We start from the raw sequence: 17,798 nt of genomic DNA on the forward strand, positions 1-17,798 counted from the left end.
CATGATGATGTCGTGTTACCTGGCAGAAGGGATTTTACAGGTGGGCAAAGGGCGAATTTGGCATCAGGGAAGATCCTTAGACTGGATCCGATTAAGCCGGTAGATGTTATTTTAAATAATTACTTTTTGGGAAGCAAGCTGGTCGGCCCCCTATCCTGGGAGAAGGTAGAGGGCCAAGAATGTCAATTTTCCCAATTCAGCCAAGATTTTTCAGCATCCCCAGGGCATATGCCCACTGTCGTCTTACCTTGATGTAGTCATAGGGGCAGGACACCTCAGGATGGTCCTCGATGTCGAAAATGTCCTCAAACTGCAGGCTGATCATGAAACCCTCCTCCAGCTCGATGGTGTAGAGGCATTCAGAGCTCTTCGGGTAAGGGCTGGGGAAGTCAGGGCTGGTGATCACACCGGTCCTCTGGGTGAAGAGGTTGTCACTGCACTCCACTGTGGAGAACACATCGGAGCAAAGTGGCACACCACACCCATGGCCATGGCAACCGCTTTCTTATCTGCTATGGTACAATTTTTCCAGTGGTCCTGAGAGGCAAGTAGCGAAGGAGTCACTATCCCCATTTTACAGATGGCAAAACTGAAGTTTAGTGAGGGAAGGTGTTTTAACCAAGGTCACCCAGTGATTTGCAGAGTCAAGACTCAAAGCCAGTGAGTGTGATAAGCCTTTTTGTCAAATTCTCTGGTCTTGGTTGGTGGTGGGGGGGGTGGTGCGGGGAGTGGCAGGAGGGGTCTGAGATGGAAGGTTTTGAGATGGAATGGTCAGAGAGAAAGTCTGCTCCTCTTCTGTCCTGCTCTTGGCCCAGGACTTCATGAATTCTCAGCTCAAAGCTTTCCTTGATCCCCCACCTAACACAGGACCCTGACCTGTACCCTCCCCCTCTGGCCCCTGGTCTTGCTTTGTTTCTCTTCATGCTGCTGACCACTGCCTACCATTATGAATCATGTTTGTCAGTGGATTTTCCTGCCCCCACTAGACGGTCAGTTCCCTGGGCTCAGGGATTCTGCTCTGTTCCCCATCACAGCTACAACCCAGCACCCATTGTCCTGGATCTTGGCCATGGCTTAGCCCTGCCAAGGCCCCGTTATTTGCCACTGAACTATTGTCCTTGGGCTGACCCATCCTGAATCTGACCTGTGAGTTCTTCCTAAGCCCTTGTTTATCCTGCTCATTTGTCAATGAGAAAAGTGTGGCCAGAAAGGGGGCGTGACTAACCTGAAGTCCCACAGCTCTGAGCTGCAGAACAAGGTTTGGAGTGGTCTCTGAATCCCCATGCTTTCATTTTCTACACCAGCCACTCCTCATGGGGATGATATCGCCCCCAGGGGGGCCAAAATTGGTTCTTTGGGTGGGGCAGTTGTTACTCTTTTTATGCAAAATGCACAGGTAGACATACAGTGTATAAGCATATATACAGCACGTCTGTGGTATTAAAATGCCATGGGTGAGGCAATTAGGAAGAGAGTGTTTAAAAAGGCTCCTGGGGGCAGAAGTGAAAATGAGAAACAGAATTGAGAAACACTGCTCATTCTTAGCCCCTCTGTGCTTGGCACATAGTAGATACTCAATAAATACTTACTGAATGGAAACCATGGAAAATATAACCCTCTTGAAGAAAACTCCTGTGTGCTCCTGCTTTATACTGATGGGTCCTATAGGGTTTTATTTGGAAGTTAAATAGAAGGTTTTGAAGGAGGAAGGAGAAGAATTCTTGTTTCCAGCCTTGCACTCCTTCAGTGATCCCTCACTTAGCTTCCAAGTGATCTTTCTAAAACATAGATCCTTACTCTGCAGTCGTACTAATCTACTGGCAATTCCCCAAACATTCCAAATTCTGTCATGCTTCTGAATGTTTGCAGAAGCTGTTCTCTCTGCCTGGAGTGCCCTCCTTTCCTTCTTCTTTTTTTCTTCATCAAGGGCACCATCTCTGGGAAGTGCTTGCTCACTTCTCCATGCAGACTCAGGTCTGATGGTGCTACATTTTACCATTTGCCTGTGTGGCTATTACCCGCTAGCCAGGAGGTCCTCATGGACAGTGGCCGAGTCCTCCTCTTTCTCCACCCCTGCCTCAGCCTGGAGACTATGACAGAGAAGGCACATTGATGAGAGGTGAAAGCAAAGCGATCTAGAAGGAATGGGATGTTTTCTTGCTGTTTCTGTCTTTGCCTCTCTCTTTCCTCTTCTTTCCCTTGCACTGAGGTTCTCTCTTTCACAGAGGAACTTGAAGGGTCATGAAAGAGCAGAAAAAAAGGACCTGGTGGGTGAAGCCTGGTTCATGGTTCAGGACTGGGAAATCTGGGTTTTCCCTTGTCTTGGCCAATTACTTACACTAGGAGAGGAAATAGGGACTAAAGAGCAGAAATTGTTGCTGCCCAGGAAGAAAGATGGCCTAGAGGCTAGGGCTTCTCAAATGCGGTCCTCTGAGAACCTGAACCCGACTTCCAGGCTGCTGGGCATTTCAGCGTCTTTATCCCTGTGGTATCTGAGGCACAGCTCTCCAATTTCATTTTAAATTGTTCCTACTGCATATCTGTCCTTCCTCTGAGCCTCCCCGAATCTTGTCGGAAAATACAGTACATAACAATGGTGCCCACCTCGGCACGTCCTGTTGTCTGTGTGGAGGATGTAGCCAAAGCGGCAGGAGCAGTAGTAGCCACCGATGTAGTTATGGCAGTAGTGGTCACAGGACAGCTCCTCGTCCTCCCGCTCCGTGCACTCGTCCACATCTGTGGGGCAGGTAGAGCCTCTCAGTCAATCATTTCAGATGTGATGGTGAAGAGAACAGCCAACATTTACAGAGTACTCAGTATGGGCCACTTGCTGTGTTGGGAGGTTCCTGTACTCCCTCGTTTAAGCCTCGCCTAAGGCCCATAAGTAGCCATTATCTCCATGTACAAATGAGGAGACTTAGCAAGATTACAGAGAGCCTGATTCAAACCCAGGCTCCACTCGTGGTGGCGCCGCTGTTCTCTAACAGTTGTGATAATAGCGAGCAGGAGCCTTATGGTCCCCTTTCTATAGATGATGAAACTGAGGCTTAGAGCCATTAGAGAACTTACTTCAAGTCACACAGAGAGTAAGTGGTGGAGTCAGCATTCAAATCGAGGTGGGCTGGCTCTAGGATCTGGGCTCTTAACCTCTCCTCCGTGATGCTTCTCTCTAAGTCCCTAATGTGGGTCAAGCCCCATCCTAGGCATTGGAAATATAAGGATAAGAAGATGGATGTTCTCAATCTAATTTAAAAACTGGAACATATATTTCTTCCCAAAAGATGCGGGAATGGCCAAGAAGTACATGAAAAGATGCTCAGCATCACTAGGTACCAGGAAAATGCAAATTAAAACTATAACGAAGTACCACTCATTGTGGTACTTCATTAGCCCTCCAGAATAGTTAAAAAAATTTTAATTGATAACATCAAATGTTGGTGAGGACATGGAGTTGCCAGAAGTCTCATATATTGGTGGAGGGAGACAAAATGGTGCAAACCCTTTGGAAAAAGTCTGACAATTTCTTATAGCACTAAACATACACCTACCCTATGACTCAGCAATTCTGCTCCTAGATATATACCCAACAGAAGTGCAAACATGTTCACAAAATGGCATGTACAAAAAGGTTCACAGAAATTTTATTAATGAGAACCAAAAAATGGATAAAACCCAGGTGTCCATCAATAAGAGAATGGATAAACAGATTGTAGTATGTTCATACAACGGAAAATTACTCTGCCAGGACAAGAAACAATTACTGATGGATTGCAACAACATGAATGAATTTCTAAACCTTTACGCTGAGTAAAAGAATCCTCACCTTACAAAATATATTCTGTATGTGTTCATTTATATGAAGTTTTAGAAGTGGCAAAACTAATCTATGGTGGAAAAAGAGTCAGGACAGTTGTGGCCTCTAGAGCAGATGGGAGTGGGTTGTAACTGGGAAGAAGCATAAGGGAACTTTTTGAGTTAATGGTAAAGCTCAACATCCTATTAGGGGTTTGTGTTACATACAGATATAAATTCTTCAAAACTTAAATGTACTTAAGATTTGTGCATTTCACTGGATGTAAATTTTACATTAATATGCATGCTAAAGTATTTAGGAAGAAGAGTATTGATGTCTGCAATTTATTTGAAATGCATCATAAAAGATGAATTGATGGATAGAGTATCAATAGATGGATAGATACATGATAGAGCAAATGCAGTAAGGCATTATTGGTAGAATCTATGTGGTGGGTATACAGGTGTTCATTTTAAAGAAGAGCGGACAAGGGACTTTCAATCTTGAGAGAGAAAGGGAGACCTGGGATGGGTCACCCACTTCTCTAACTTACCCAAAGCCATGTAGTGGGCATCAAAACCTGTGAATCTCTCCTCATTGGAGAAATCTGACCGGAAAGTGATAGACATGAAGGAGCCAGGGGAGAGGACCACTTCCTGGCCAGGGGTCTGTTCTGTGTCCGTTGCCTCCCTGCCACAGAAGGTTGCCAGCACCTGGTCTTCAGTTTCTACCTTTGGGGTCAAAGAGAAAGGGGACAAGATGAGCAGCTTCCCAAATCAGCTTCTCTGCTGGTTTCCAGGAGAAAAGACAGAGGGGCTGCCCATGAGGAGACCAGGCAGCCTGGGAAACCCATAGAAAGGGGTTTAGGGATTCTGGAATTTGAGGAAAGATGCATTACAGGTTAAGTCAATGTGGCTGTCCAGTGATTGTTTCACTCATTTTGTTTAGGTCCATCAGAAGTAGCTTGACATTTGTCATTCCTGTTGACAACAAAATGGCTTATTTGTTAAAAACAACTCAATTTTAAAATAAATAAATTTTAACATTTGATAATAGAATACATAAATAGGGCTTCCCTGGTGGCGCAGTGGTTAAGAATCCACCTGCCAATGCAGGGGACACAGGTTTGAAGATCTGCCCTGGTCCGGGAAGATCCCACATGCCTCGGAGCTACTAAGCCCATGCACCACAACTATAGAGCCCGCACTCTAGAGCCCATGCTCTGCAACAAGAGAAGCCACCGCAATGAGAAGCCCACGCGCCACAATGAAGAGTAGACCCTGCTTTCCACAACTAGAGAAAGCCCTCGTGCAGCAACAAAGACCCCGCACAGACAATAAATAATTAATTTAAGAAAACCCCTTTTCTTCCTTTAAAAAAAAAGAATACATAAATAAAAAGAGTTAGATAATCTCACAGATAGATTCTATACCCAACAGGAGCTTACATTTCCTGGAAAAGAGACTTTATACACAATATAAGTCATTCATTGAGCATTCAGTGTGTGCCTACATGGAGCAAAGCGTGGGATGGGGATGATGGGAGATGAGTAAGACACCGAGCTGTGCATAGGGAGGCAGTGTTCAGATGGAGGGAAACAGACAGAGACAGAGCTGGCATACAGTGTGAAAAGTGTCTCATTTGGAATGCTCTCAGAAGGAGAAGGATCGCCATTAGAATGTACCCTGTAAGAGAGTGGGAATTTTAATTAACTAATTAATTACTTTTTAATTGATACATTGAGCTTTATTTACAAAATTATACAATATCTGTATCAGAAGTGGAAGTTTGTAAAAAATTGAATATGCTTTTTATTTATTATTATTTTTATTGTAGTATAGTTGATTTACAATGTGTTATTTTCAGGTGTAGAGCAAAGTGATTCTGTTAGATATATATACATCTATTCCTTTTCAGATTCTTTTCTTTACATATCTGGCTTCAGTGCATGGAGCAGGAACTAGAACATAGCAGATACCCAATAAATATTTGTCGTCAAGAACTAAAAGTGCAAGACCTATTCTGAGAGCAATGAGAAGCCAGGGAGTCTGTGGGAATTGTAGGAGGAGATATATTTGGAGGGTTAGGTTGAAACTAGATTACAGTTGACCTTGAATGACATAGTAACAAGTGACTCAATTCTGTGAGTGAAGGGAAGACATGTAATCAGAACTGTATTTAATAGGTAGTCCTAATGATACAGAAACTACTGGAATCACCCAGAAATAGTTGTATTTGTATTAAGACTCAGATGCAAAAATTGCCTATTTGCTAAAGAATTCTCTACTTTGCAAGAGTCAGAGGCCCTGGGTAAATTCAGAGATCCAAGGAGAGATTCTAAACTGGTTGCCTAAAGCAGATTTTGTGTGTTTAGCTTGGGAAGCACAGTGTTGCAGCTGGTTGGTATATTTATTTCACTACCAATACTTGGCCTACCTACCATTCTATCATTTATACCTACCCCAATCCTTTTAAGGTAGTGTTTCTGTTTGCAACCTCTACATTGGTATTTCAACCAAGATGCATGAGAAAAATCTCTGACCAAGAATGATTTCTGCTGCCTTTCAGAATCGTTAAAGGAAAGTGCTCAAACACTGCCTATCTCTAGAAGCTTCTAATGAATTCATTGTTTTGTTCATTAGCTTAGTATGTCAGAAGTATCTTGACATTTGACACTTCTGTTTTGAAGCTAATGGTTTATTTATTTAAAATAAGTGGGAGTTTTAAAGAAAAACAATTTGCCCTGGCAACAAAACACAAGGACAATTAATCACTAACTTTGGGAATGAAGTGTAAACAGAAGATGAGATCATGGCTTTGCTATTTTTTCCTCTTGTCTGTAGATACTAGCCAAACACACCAGTCTTATTGCTGTAGAATGTGCCTATGTGCACACGGCTGAAATGTCACTTCCTTGAGCATCACAGATGCTTTGTTGTTGTGGTGATCTGAGTTTTCCAGATAGCTGAAGTTTTTCCTAGCTGTAATTAAAAAGATTTTTTTTGGGGGGAGGGGGTGTGATGCTTTTTAAAGTGGTTTATTCAAATCCCTGCTTTCTCAGGTAAAACATGCTAATCTTTCTTGGTGATCCAGAGACACTGTTATGAACATCAACTGTCTTGGGGATATTGAGTTGTATAATGTTGTTTGCCCTGCGATGAAGGTCGCCCAACTATAATGCCTTAGCAATTCTTCTGTCTTCTTTATGTAGTGTTTTATTTACTGTTTTAAAATCTGTTTATTAGCTGAAATATGTTGTAAGATAGAAACCAGTGAAGTTGCTATCATTAGAATTTAATAAAAATAAGACTAAATAGATTTAGAGTGAGGGCCTGGGAGAAGGCTTCCTCTGTGAGTAACTGCATGAGCTGGGGTGCACTATCTTGGTGACCTCTGCTTTGGAGTAAAGTGTATAGACCTGGCAGTTAAAGATCCTGAGCCCTATTCCTGACTCCATCATAAACTGTTATACAGCTGACTCCTGGCGGCTCTCAGTTATCCACCTGGTAAACTAGGGGTTTGAAGTAGCTGAGCTCTATGTTCTCTTCCAGTCCTGACAAGACTAGTATTCTAACAAGCCATTGTATCAATACATTAAATAAACCAACTAGAGGATGGTGAGCAGGAATTTCAAAACACAGATTGCTTCCTGCTGAAGAATTTGATGAACTTTAACTTGGTGGTGGTCTTTAACCATGCGATACATAATCACTTACTAATGAAGAGTCATGCCTTGAGCGTTAACACTTGCAGACACAGCAGCCTCCTTCCTAATTCAGTATCCCCAGGGTCTCTGGGAGTCTACAATACCTGTAGCATGGACACTTTCAAGTGAAACCAACCAGAGATAATTTGGATTTCAGAGAGACCTAATGAAGATCTGTGATAAAAAACCTCCCTCCTTGCAACTTCTAGGCTTAAGGACCATTTATGATGGCAGATAAATGATCATCACCTGAAGAGCCTCACTATTTCAGAGGATGGGTAGGCATACCTCAGCGGAGACCCATGGGAAAATCTGAGCCAGATATACCTTTAGAAGCGGAGAAGACAAGGCCCCAGGGCCCTGGGAGTTCAGCTTGCAGCTCCAAACAGAGTCCTGGAATATCAGAGCCTGGAGGGAGGGACCTTTAAGAGCTGTTTCAGTCCCCCTCCTTCTAGAGGAAACTGAGGTCCAGAGAGGGAAAGTGACTTGGTCAAGAGTAGAGAGAGAACCACAAGCATTTCCTGATACCACTTTTGCTTTTGGACCTGTTCTGACCCTGGAGGAAGGAACTCACCAACCCAGAGAGTGCAAGGCACTTTGCCAAACAACTTTTCTGGCTCAAGGGCCTCTTGAAACTTTATCTTGGGTGCATGGACTGTCTCCCAGAGAGGATGTGGCTCAGTGACAGCTCTGGCCATAACCTAAACAGAGGGGTTACTGGCCCTACTTAATATATGCAGCCCTTGCTATGATGGTAAAATTTTACAAAAACCATTGACTTCTGAGTACAGAAGGAGGATTGATCTTCCGTTTGGACTGTCCCATTTCTAGGGTCATCGTAGTGACATGATGGAGGGAAATACCTTATCAAATGAAAACACAAAATTCATAATAATAGAGAATCATCTGGCCGGGGAATCACAGACTCTTCATTTTTCTGCTTCTTCTTATGGGCAGCCGTGTCCTTTCAGACTATTGTGATTTAGGGCACAAACCCTTTGTTTCATCTCAACTCAACAAATATTTATATACCAAGTTCTGTCTGCGTTATAACGTGAAGCAGGTCAAAAATTACTTATTGGTTGCATATGCTTCATAAACAAGTCCCCTGCCTCTGGGAATGTAAAATTTAGTAGGAGAATAAGTACTCAAGTGTGTATGTGTTAGAGAATCACCAGATTATACTTATTGCAATGAAAGCTAGGAAGCCCCTGAGGTCCTAAGATGGGAAAATATTGCATCCAGCTGAGAGGAATCAGAAAACACTTAGGAAGAAGAGAATGTTCTTTGCGCTGGAGACTGAAAGGTGAGCAGGATTTAGGCAGGTAGAAACGGGAGGTGGAGGGTTGGCAGGGGGGCAGTGGGGAGGACATCGCGGCAGAGGGAATAGCGAAGTCTTGGGGGTATTTGGAGTCTCAACTGCCACTCCCTTCCCACCACCACCTCATGTAGGAAAGGGGTTCTATCGAGGACAGGGAGCAGGGAAGAGCGATCTAAGAAGGAGAAGCCAGAGCCTACTTTCTATGAATTTTCTGCCTTAGTAAAAACAGCACACACCTCCTAGGCAAAGCTAAGGCAGGGCCGCAGAAAACTGGGTCAGATTTCTGTGGGAGGACAGCTATGGTTGCTTTCCATATGTCCATAAAGTTATGAGAGCTTAATGAATACACTGACAGCCACTCAGTGAAAAACTTGATGCCCAGATGATTTAAATGAATCAAGCAAGGTTAGTATCTAGGGAGTGGTGGCTTCAGGTTCACAATGAAGCATCCTGATTTTCTAGCCAATAATGCTTATGCTCCTTTAAGACATGAGGCAGAAAAAAAAAAAAAAAAAAAAAAGGCTGTCCTCTACTGTATGATATCACTTATATGTGGAATCTAAAAAAAAAAGAAAAAATTAACTAGTGAATATAACAAAAAAGAAATAGACTCACAGATACAGAGAACAAACTAGTGGTTACCAGTAGGGAGAGGGAAGTGTGATTCCCTGATGTTCCCAAGCTATAGCCTGGAGCCCCTCTGACATCTCCTCTGGTCCCTTGAAGAGCTTTTCTAATTTAATTCAGGGAGTGTGCTGGATTTTCCTGCTGTCAATTTAGTTAATCTGAGAACCATGTTCCCCAGAATCTCCTTCTCTCTATAGTTCCAGGTTACACCTGGCCAAAAAGAGGAACTTGTGTGAGTTTGGAAGGCAATAGTCCTTACTCTCTGAAGGTCATTTTATGATCAGATACAGAGATGGACAGATGTAGACATGCCAATAGGTTCTAATTGTCTTCACTCGTCTCCTCTCTGGATCCAGCTCTTTACAGCTTCTGGCTCTGATGACCAACAGTGGCCCAGGCGCCCCAGAGGCTTGCAGGTGGAACCCACAGAGGTAGTAGCTGCCCAGAGCCAACAGCTTCTCTTAGACTTCTCTCCATGAGCTCCTCCTTCATGGCCCAACTTTGGCTTCTTCAACAGGCTTGAATTCTCAGATTTCTCTGTAGATGCCAACATTTCCATCCATCCCAGGGCTTCATGAAAATGGATAAGTGAACTTTTGTGGTCCTCCAACTCTCTGTCTATGAGAAGCTGGGACCTTTACTTTCCTTGCTCCTCCTATAATTACATGAGTTCTAATGCCTATAAATAGCTGTTATCTCACAATACTCACAGAGGCTCTGCTTTTCTGACCGAACTCTGATTGATACAGATGGGAGCCACACGCATGACCTCAGGCAAATCCAGCCAAAGGACCATCCTGCCAAGCCTAGCCTAAACTCCTGACTACAGAATCATGAGCAAATAAAATGGATGTTGTTTTCGCTACTCAATTTTGGAGCAGTTTGTTACATAGCACTAGATATGATGTGGGGAGTAAGGAAGTAATTTGGGACAAAGAAAGAGACTGACATTTGTGAAGTGAAATTTTGAGAATTACAACCTCAAGCGTTCTTAGGGCCTTGAAAGTTACCTCAGCCAACCTCTTATCTTTCTACCACACCCTTATGAAAAACTCACACCACCTTTTCATGATCAGTTGCAGAGATGAGAAACTCACTACCTTCCAAGGTAGATCAAGCTATCTTGGGTTATCTTTGGCTTAGAAAGTTCTTCTTTGGCCCCATATCTGGGAATATAACCTAGGGAAGATATTGCAATTGTGGAAAAAAATTTATGAACAATGATGTTTATAGCAGTTGCCCGTTGTATATAATGATAGAAAACTGGAAACAATGTAAATACCCGGTTCTAGGGTACCGGTTACATTAGCATTAGCTTAGTTAAGCAGCTATTAATTATCACATTAATGGAGAATTTTCAATGATCTGGAAACATTCTTAGTAAGTTATATTAAGTGAAAAAGCAGGACAAATTGTATGTTCACTGTAATTATAACTATGTTGAAAGTATGCATTGAAAATAAAAAGTGGAAGGAATTAAAGCAAACTCAACAGTGGCTACTGAAACAATAGGTAAGTTTTCTTTTCCCTGTTTTTATATTTTAAAAGTTTTTTAAAAAGAAATTTGGGCCCGCAGCTACTCCCGTCTGGCTTCTACCCAATGGCATAAAATCAGTTGGTTTAGGTCAACAACCAAAGGGAACACACAGGGGGCAACTAGGCGAGGCTTCAAGTTCAGGGTTGGCGTCCAGTCCATCTCTCATAACCACCTGAGTCTTCCCTTCCTCATGGTCATGTGTAGAGACCCCTCATCACTCTCTCACCTCTTTCTCTCATTTTTTTCTAGCCCTTGGGTCTCAACAAAGCTGAAAAAGAGATGAAAAATTTTTTCTTTAATTCCATACAAACAACACGGTGAAAAATAAAATTCTGAGAAAACAATCAAGCAACTCAGAACAGCTAAAATTCACATATGGCAGTGCATGGCAGGGACAGTCTCGTGTCAGGAAACAGTTCTTGTGATTGTCAAGTCCAAGAGGGAGTCAGTGGATGGGTATAAGTGGAGAGATGAGGGGAGATAGAAGAGATGCTTGGTGTGAAATTCATCAATACTTTAGGGGAAAGAAGAGGAGTGGGAGAGGGGGCCAGGGAGGACTGAGCATTTAAGAATATTTGTGATAAGAACATCTCTGCCCTTTTTTGGTTCTCAATCGTTTAAGTTTTCTGGTTTTTGGATGTACCCCTTTACTGAGGCTAGATCATGTGGGACCTCATCTTTATATAAGTTGCACATGAGGGACTTCCCTGGTTGCTCAGTGGTTAGAATCCGCCTGCCAATGCAGGGGACATGGGTTCAATCCCTGGTCCAGGAAGATCCCACATGCTGTGGAGCAACTAAGCCTGTGTGCCACAACTACTGACCCTGTGCTCTAGAGCCTACGAGCCACAACTGCTGAAGCTCAGGCGCCTAGAGCCCATGCTCCACAACAAGAGATGCCACTGCAGTGAGAAGCCCATGTACCGCAACAAAGCGTAGCCCCTGCTCTGTGCAACTAGAGAAAGTCCGTGCACAGCAACGAAGACGCAATGCAGCCAATAAATTAATTAATTAAAAAAAATTTGCACATAAGTCTTCACCAATTAGTAGATGTTAGGAAAATTACTTAAACTCTCTGTGTTGTGGGTTAAATTGTATTCCCCTAAAAGACATATTCAAGTCCTAACTCTTGGACTTGACCTTAAATGGAAATAGTTCTTTGCCTATGTAATTATGTTAAGATGACATCATACTGGATTAGGGTAGACCTTAATCCAATGACTGGTGTCCTTATAAGAAGAGGGAAACTTGGACACAGAGACACACGCAGAGGGAAGTGTGAAGACAGAGGCAGAGATTGGAGATATGCTGCTACATTCAGGAAGGCCAAGGACTGCCAACAACCACCAGGCAGCCAGAAGAGGCAAGGAAGGATTCTTAGAGCCTTCAGAGGAAGCATGGCCCCACCAACACCATGATTTCAGACTTCTGGCCTCCAGAATTGTGACAGCATACACTGTTGTTATAAACCACTAGGTTAATGGCAATTTAGGAATTGAATATAGTCTGTGTGTGTATATATATATATATATATATTTTCTCGTTTGTAAAATAGTGAAAATCATAGTATTTATAAATCATAGGACTTTGTGAACATGACATGAGTTAATATATGTAAAATATTTAGAAAGTTACCTGAAATACAGTTGGCACTCAGTAAATCAGTGAGAAAAATAGGACCACTGAGATTCAGCCAACTGAGGGGACAGCTTTCTGGACTCCCAGCTAAGTGGACCATGGGTAACTTCACATATTTGCAGAAGAATTAAGAGACTGAAACCGTCCCTGGATAGCCTCGTGTTTCCTGGTTCCACTCTTTCATCCCTAATCTCACTGGAGTCATCAGCACAGACACCTCTTTTTATGAGGCCCCCAGATCCCAGGCTGATGGGGCAGGCAGGGGACCTAGGGAGCCCTTGCAACCTGGCCTCCGCATATGGCAGGTGGCATCTTAGGTCCCTTTGGCTCTCTGCACTTTACAAGCGTCCTATCCGTCCTGGGAAGTGGGTGACATGGAAAAGATAATATCCTAATTTTATGAGAGGACCAGAGTAATTTATGGGATCTCTGAAAGCTTTCATCCACAAGAGAATAATATTAAGTCTAGGAATTCCTTTACTTTCCTGTGTTTCAAAGGGTTTCTCTAGGGGTGTGAATTTAGGCCAGTCTTTCAGTGACAGCCCTGGGCCCAGGACTCCTGTGCTCCTGTGGTCGCCTTCACTGCAAGTCTGTCACCTCTAGGGACTGGGCCAGGGGTTAATAGCCCAAATTGCTACTTTATCCAGCTGCCCAAATTGTGGTTAAAGATTATAAGAAGGAGTAAATTAAAGGTATCAGATGCCAGACAAGAACCTGGAACTAGAAGAAAAAAGGAGATGTGTGAGTGTGTGTGTGTGTGTGTGTGTGTGTGTGTGTGTGTTGCACTTCAAAAGCTCTTGAAAGCCATGTAAGTAAAAAGAGCACAGCTGATGGGGTTAAGACTCAAGTTGGCCACATTTGAGAGGGGCTGCAGGTTGTTGCTCCAGTCCTGGATTAATGATAATAATAATTGTAGTAACTGTGCCCCTGCCCCGGCCCTCAGTGTGGGATTTTCCGTTGATAGGATGTTTTCTTCTTTACTTTATTTGCTTCTGATGGTAGTCTTGTAATGATTGCACTTCAGGGAGACTTTGCGATTCCCAGACCAGGCTGGTGACATGAATTTCCAAGGTCACATAGCCTAGGAGAAGCAGACCTGAGACAAAATCTAGGTGTCCTGACTTCCAGCCCTGGTTTGGTAATGGAATTACAAGACCATAGAAGGTCAGAGAGAAAAAGGATATTAAAGGCTATCTATCTCTTTCCTCTCTTAGGTGGGGAAACTGAGGCTCAGAGAAGTGAAGTAACTGGTTGAAAGTCACGTGGCCAGGTAAGGGGAGAGCCTCCATCAGGGCCCAGGTATACTGATAGCGCCAGCAAAGTGTTCTTATATATTTGTTCATCAGAATAAAAACCTCCTAACAGAGCGGGCTGAGCTGCTAGGAAGGTGTGTATTGTGTACATGCAAATGCCAGGTGCCATTAATGCCAGGGTGAGGGCCTAAGACCCTGCTGCCAGGTCCTTAGAGTCCAGGAATCCCACTGCTACCAGGAAGGATTGCCCAGACGCAGGGAGGGCTCCGGGCAGAAAAGGAGATGGTCTCCAGGCAGCAGAGCCAGGGAGAAGAAAGAGCTGGCTGGGGAGGGGTGGCCGCAGCTTGGGAAACAGGCATCCCGCAGGTGGGAAACTGGCGGCGCCCGGCCGCTCAGCGCGGCGGGGTGGGGGCGGGGGGGCGGGAGCGTCTGGGAGCTGTGGCTGCGGAGGGGGGCCAGACACGACTTTACTCTCCATTGGCCCGCGGATGGCTTAGACTCCCCACCTACCCCTTGTGTGACTTCAGAGCCAGACCTATTCACATGCAAATCCCCTCTGGGACAGGGAGGCTGAGCCCCGGACCGTTCGGGACAGGAAAATTGCCTGGGGACAGGCAAAAACAAAGCCTTGCTGTGTTCTCCTGCCGCAGAGGCAGCCTGGCTCCAGGTCAGTCGCAGTCAGCACTGGGGTGAAAGCAGTGATTAAGTAAGTGCTGAGCGGAGAGAAGGGACCCTCCACGGGCCACTGTCGCCAGGCACTTTCCAGGAATGTGCGAGCTGCTGGGTCCCTCCGCCCCCGCCCACGACCCTGCCCCGCACCAGCCGGAATGCACATCTTCAAATCTTCCCAGGGAAAATTTTCAGGAGAGCTGGAATAGGGACAAAAAGACCTGGGTTCTGGTCACCACCCTGTCGCTCACACGTGTCATTTTAACCTCCCCAGACGCTGGTACCCTGGAGCTGGCTCACACCAACCTACAGGAACCAGGCGTCAACTTTTCAGGGATTTTCGCGATGCTGTTGTTTAACACAGCCATAGTGAAAAATTCAGTGTCATAAACTTACAATTAAATACATTAGATTAAAAAGAAACAAATTATATAAAAACTCATTACCTCCTAACTATTCTATCATCTTACTATTATCTCTACACTTAAGTTTACTGTCTAGAATATCTGAGTGGTGAAGAGCGGGCTACTGCAGATGTCACTTCCTCGCCCTCCCAACCCACCTCACAGTCCAGACCCTGTTGTAGATCACTGGTAAGTACACCACTGGGTTCAGCCTCAGTTTTCACAAACATACTAAATGGACCTTAATTCTATTCTCTAAGAGTCGGAAGGTCAAATGACATGGGGCAGGAAAGCAGCTTGTAAGTCTGCCATTGCCTGTCAGCATTTAGCAGGAACAGACCTTCCCAACCCCCTCCCTCCACCCTCTCCCCACCCCCCAATGAGGCTCTCCTTCCCTGCTCCCCGCTGTCCCTCTGCCTTCATCTCCCATCCCCGTCCCTCCTGCTGCAGCCACACTGCCATCCTTGCTGGTCTTCAGACACACCAGGCACTTTCCCACTAAGGTCTTGGCTGTTGTCTCTGGTTGGGATGCTTTTCTCCAGAAAGCCACAGGACTGACTTTCTCAACTTCTTCAAGTCTTTGCTCAGATGTCATCCTTTCAGCAAGGACCACCTTGATCAACATATTTACATGTTTCGATTGTAACACCCACCCACCTCTCTGGACCCACTTTACCCTGCTCTGTTTCTTTGCTCTGCCTATCACCTCACTGCTTACTATGTACTTAACTTATGGGTTGTGTTTACTGTTTATTGTCTGTTCCCCCCAGTGTCATGTAAGCACCTTGCTGACAGGCATTTCTGTCTTAATTAATGCTATACCGCAAGCTCTAGGAAAGAGTAGGCATTCAATGAATATTTGTTGAATAAATGAATACCTCCCCCTCCTTACTTGTTCTTGTATGAGCACACCAAAGTAAATTCAAGCCCTGCTTTTCACCAAGGTATGTCTGAAAGCAGCCAGTGTACACATAAGCACACGGATTTGCACACCAGGGGCACCTATTCCCCACAGCACTCCCACCTCACACTCGCCCACACTCGCCCGCATTCTCTGTCCCAGTGCTGGGACCTTCCTTCTGTTTTCCATCACCCCAGAGCCTGTGCTGTTTGCACTTTCTGCATAAAACAAGCTTTCGTCACGCTTTTTCTGAAGCTCATTTTCACTTCCTGATTCTTCTGCATCAGCTAGAATGGATTTGGGAACCCGGCGTCTCTGGAGTGAAGAGTTTCACTAGGGAATACAACTGAAATGTGTGAGAAACATTCACCCATTCCTTTTTTCCTTCAAGGGCAAGGCCTCCTGTCTATCCCCAGAGAATGAGCAGAGCTGTGGCAGTGGCTGAAGGTCGAGGACATGTTCAGAGTAAACACAGAGCACTGCACAGAAATTAGGATCCCGGGGGTCAGAGGAGTCAGTCTTGGAGCAGGGCCATGGGAGGGACTTATCTCTCAATTACACAGCAGGATGCAGACTGACCCAAGGAGGCTTGGGAAGGGAGCATCAGGCCTGGAAGGGCTTGGAGAGGCCAGCCGGGCCCATTTCCTCACTGAGCAGATGGAGGAACTGAGGCCCAGAGCAGACAGGTGACTTGCCCAATATCTCAGCAGGAGTTAGTGGCTGATCTCTAGACCAGGGCCCTTTCCTTTATGCTCACCGCCAAGACACACCCTCTTTTTCCTGTTCTGCCCCAGGACTGTGCTCACTACTGGAAGTAAACACAGACAGAGGCCCTGAACTCATGGGGCTGACAGTCTAGTGCAATGGCCTTGAGTTCACCATTAGAACTTGTGTACCACAAACAGATAAATCGAGCACTTTCCCAGCCTTCATAGCTCAGACTCCATTTCCTATTATTTTTGTAAAATATTTTTTTTTCTCTCAAAGTCAGGATAAAAGACAAAGTTCTTTAACAAAGTCCAGATAACACAGGGACCCTCAAGGTCCTTCAGTTTTATGAAATTTTACTAAATTCCTCTTATAGCTAGGAAGCATATCAAAATCCTGAAATCCTTTCCAGGGTAAAACCTATTCTGAGAAGGGCCAAATGAAGAGATGCAATCATGACTTGGGAGTCAGAAGACCAGGGTTTGAGACCTGGCTTTGCTTTAAAGACCTGAACAAATGCATTCAAGCTCTTGATACCCAGTGTCCTTTCCTGTAGATTAGGTGTAATAATTCTGGCTCTCCCTAGTCCATGAGAATCGAAGGAGGTGATAGATCAGAAAGTGCCACGAACTTGTGTTACTACAGGGTGAACACACGGGAGAGATAAACAACCTCTTGCACTTGATTAGTCCCTTCAGAGTACTTTTCCACAAATTGCCTGAAAAACTGAGTGACATGAGCAAGGTCATAGGCAGCCAGTTAGTGGTAGCATCAGAACAGATGAGAAAACTGACACTCGAGCATCTGGTGATACCAGCAGGTACTTCAGTGCTTACACCCTTGCCATCATTACCACTATAGTAACACTCACTGAACTAATCACATAGGTGCTGGACGTATGTCAACAGAGCATTTATCTCACTTGACATTCACAATAAGCCCAAGAGATAGGTATTACCGTTATCCCTATTTTACACGAAGTAGTGGAGGCAGGACCTGACTAGGTCTGACTGGCTCTAGAGCCTGAGCTCCAAACCATTGAACATGTTTGCTTTCTGCAGTATTGACTCCACTCATAGCCATCATCCATCATTCCATTTAAATCCTGGCACAACCTGCAAGGAAGGTACGGTATCCTTAAGAGAGTTTTTGTTTGTTCGTTTGTTTGAACCAGTTATAAAACCAATGCTTAGGGAGATCAAGAAGTTTAGGGAATTGCGCTGTTAAATTCCTTTTTATGC

The 17,798-nt window shown here is 44.5% G+C and overlaps 1 protein-coding gene across 5 annotated transcripts in view; it reads right to left on the reverse strand.

Moving 5' to 3' along the window:
- The window catches only part of MASP1 (MBL associated serine protease 1), a 62,054-nt gene that overhangs the window by 32,450 nt on the left and 11,806 nt on the right, over positions 1–17,798 (reverse strand). For all 5 annotated transcript variants that reach the window (XR_009054278.1, XM_057738597.1, XM_057738598.1 and 2 more), the window contains exons 3-5: positions 4,347–4,524; positions 2,605–2,736; positions 248–444 (exon numbers count right to left, since the gene is read on the reverse strand). Coding sequence is in view for 4 of the 5 variants with exons in the window: in XM_057738597.1 (XP_057594580.1) it covers positions 248–444; positions 2,605–2,736; positions 4,347–4,524 (507 nt within the window). In the remaining variant the exon portion in view is untranslated. The remainder of the gene's footprint in view (positions 1–247; positions 445–2,604; positions 2,737–4,346; positions 4,525–17,798) is intronic.

This window comes from Hippopotamus amphibius, chromosome 6 (genome assembly GCF_030028045.1).
Source record: "Hippopotamus amphibius kiboko isolate mHipAmp2 chromosome 6, mHipAmp2.hap2, whole genome shotgun sequence".
NCBI lineage: Eukaryota > Metazoa > Chordata > Mammalia > Artiodactyla > Hippopotamidae > Hippopotamus > Hippopotamus amphibius.